At 40.3% G+C, this 1053-nt stretch overlaps 1 protein-coding gene across 1 annotated transcript in view; it reads right to left on the minus strand.

Annotated features, from left to right (window-relative positions):
• Positions 1-821: 821 nt before the first annotated feature.
• LOC109485976 (E3 ubiquitin-protein ligase LRSAM1-like) overlaps positions 822-1053 on the minus strand; it is a gene marked incomplete at both ends in the record, with an annotated part of 4359 nt that continues 4127 nt past the window's right edge. Inside the window, one exon of the mRNA XM_019789677.1 lies at positions 822-955. Coding sequence (XP_019645236.1) covers positions 822-955 — 134 coding nt within the window. The remainder of the gene's footprint in view (positions 956-1053) is intronic.

Here is a 1053-nt window from a genome sequence, read left to right on the forward strand (position 1 = left end):
AAGGGACACGAGAGTTAGTTCATTCAAGGACGTTCAACCCCAGAGCGGCCACCCCCGGTCTTGTCGGATCTTCTTGCGTACTGGCAGAACTAACGACAAAACATGAAAAGTTCCCGCTAGAATACCGCAACAAGTTACTACAAAAAGACTTAAATGTATTATTTGTAGCAGGAACTTCCTTCTTACGTCCAGACATGTGCTTTTCATGACATTTTAACTCTGCTGTTACGTACTTTTTTGCCCAGAACTTTTTTTGATTCTGAAAAAAATAAACGTACCGTCTAAAATAAGAACGTACCGGGCGGATTTCAAGGCGAAAAAAAATAAACGTACCGGTACGTTTATAAGAGAGGTGAGAGTACATGCCTCCAACACAGTTGTTGCCTTTGCTAAGCTAGTGTTTGTTCTTTGGTATATAAAGTTTCATAGTGGAGATTCTTATGTTACTCACAGTGCATGTACTAGATGCATTATGCATGTAATACATACATTCACTAGAGAAGTAACATTTGCAAAGCAAATACATAATGTTTACCTTCGGACATGGTCTGCCCTGTTAATTTTTACTCAAACACATTCACATAGTATTACATGTACTACAAGTACTAAGTATATGGTGACAGGAGAAGAGCAGACCATGAAATTGCAACATTATGTAACCCAACACCAGTCACTTTGGTGACACATGTCAACAAATCATGTCATTGGTCAGGTCAGAGGTTAGTGTTTGGAACAGAAGAGGAGGAGGAAGAAACTGAGTAAAAAAAATATGTTTTCCTTCGATAAACATAATCACTGTATACTACATGTAGATATCAGACCTGTAGGCTCTTGTCATACTCCTGCTGTATGAGTAGGTGTTTGTCAGTCTGGGGAGGTGTGACCTCTGACCTGGTCCCAGCATCCAGCACAGGCAGCAGGTGGTGGGAGGGGGGCGTGTACTCTTCCCCACTTGCTGAATGGGATGCAATGTAACATGAAATACAGACATCAGGTGATTTGCTCATGAATAAAATAATCATAATCATACTAGGTTGTTAAAGTAACTTTGTC

The sequence above is a fragment of the Branchiostoma belcheri genome, unplaced genomic scaffold (assembly GCF_001625305.1).
Source record: "Branchiostoma belcheri isolate BF01 breed outbred unplaced genomic scaffold, Haploidv18h27 scaffold795, whole genome shotgun sequence".
In the NCBI taxonomy this organism is placed as follows: domain Eukaryota; kingdom Metazoa; phylum Chordata; class Leptocardii; order Amphioxiformes; family Branchiostomatidae; genus Branchiostoma; species Branchiostoma belcheri.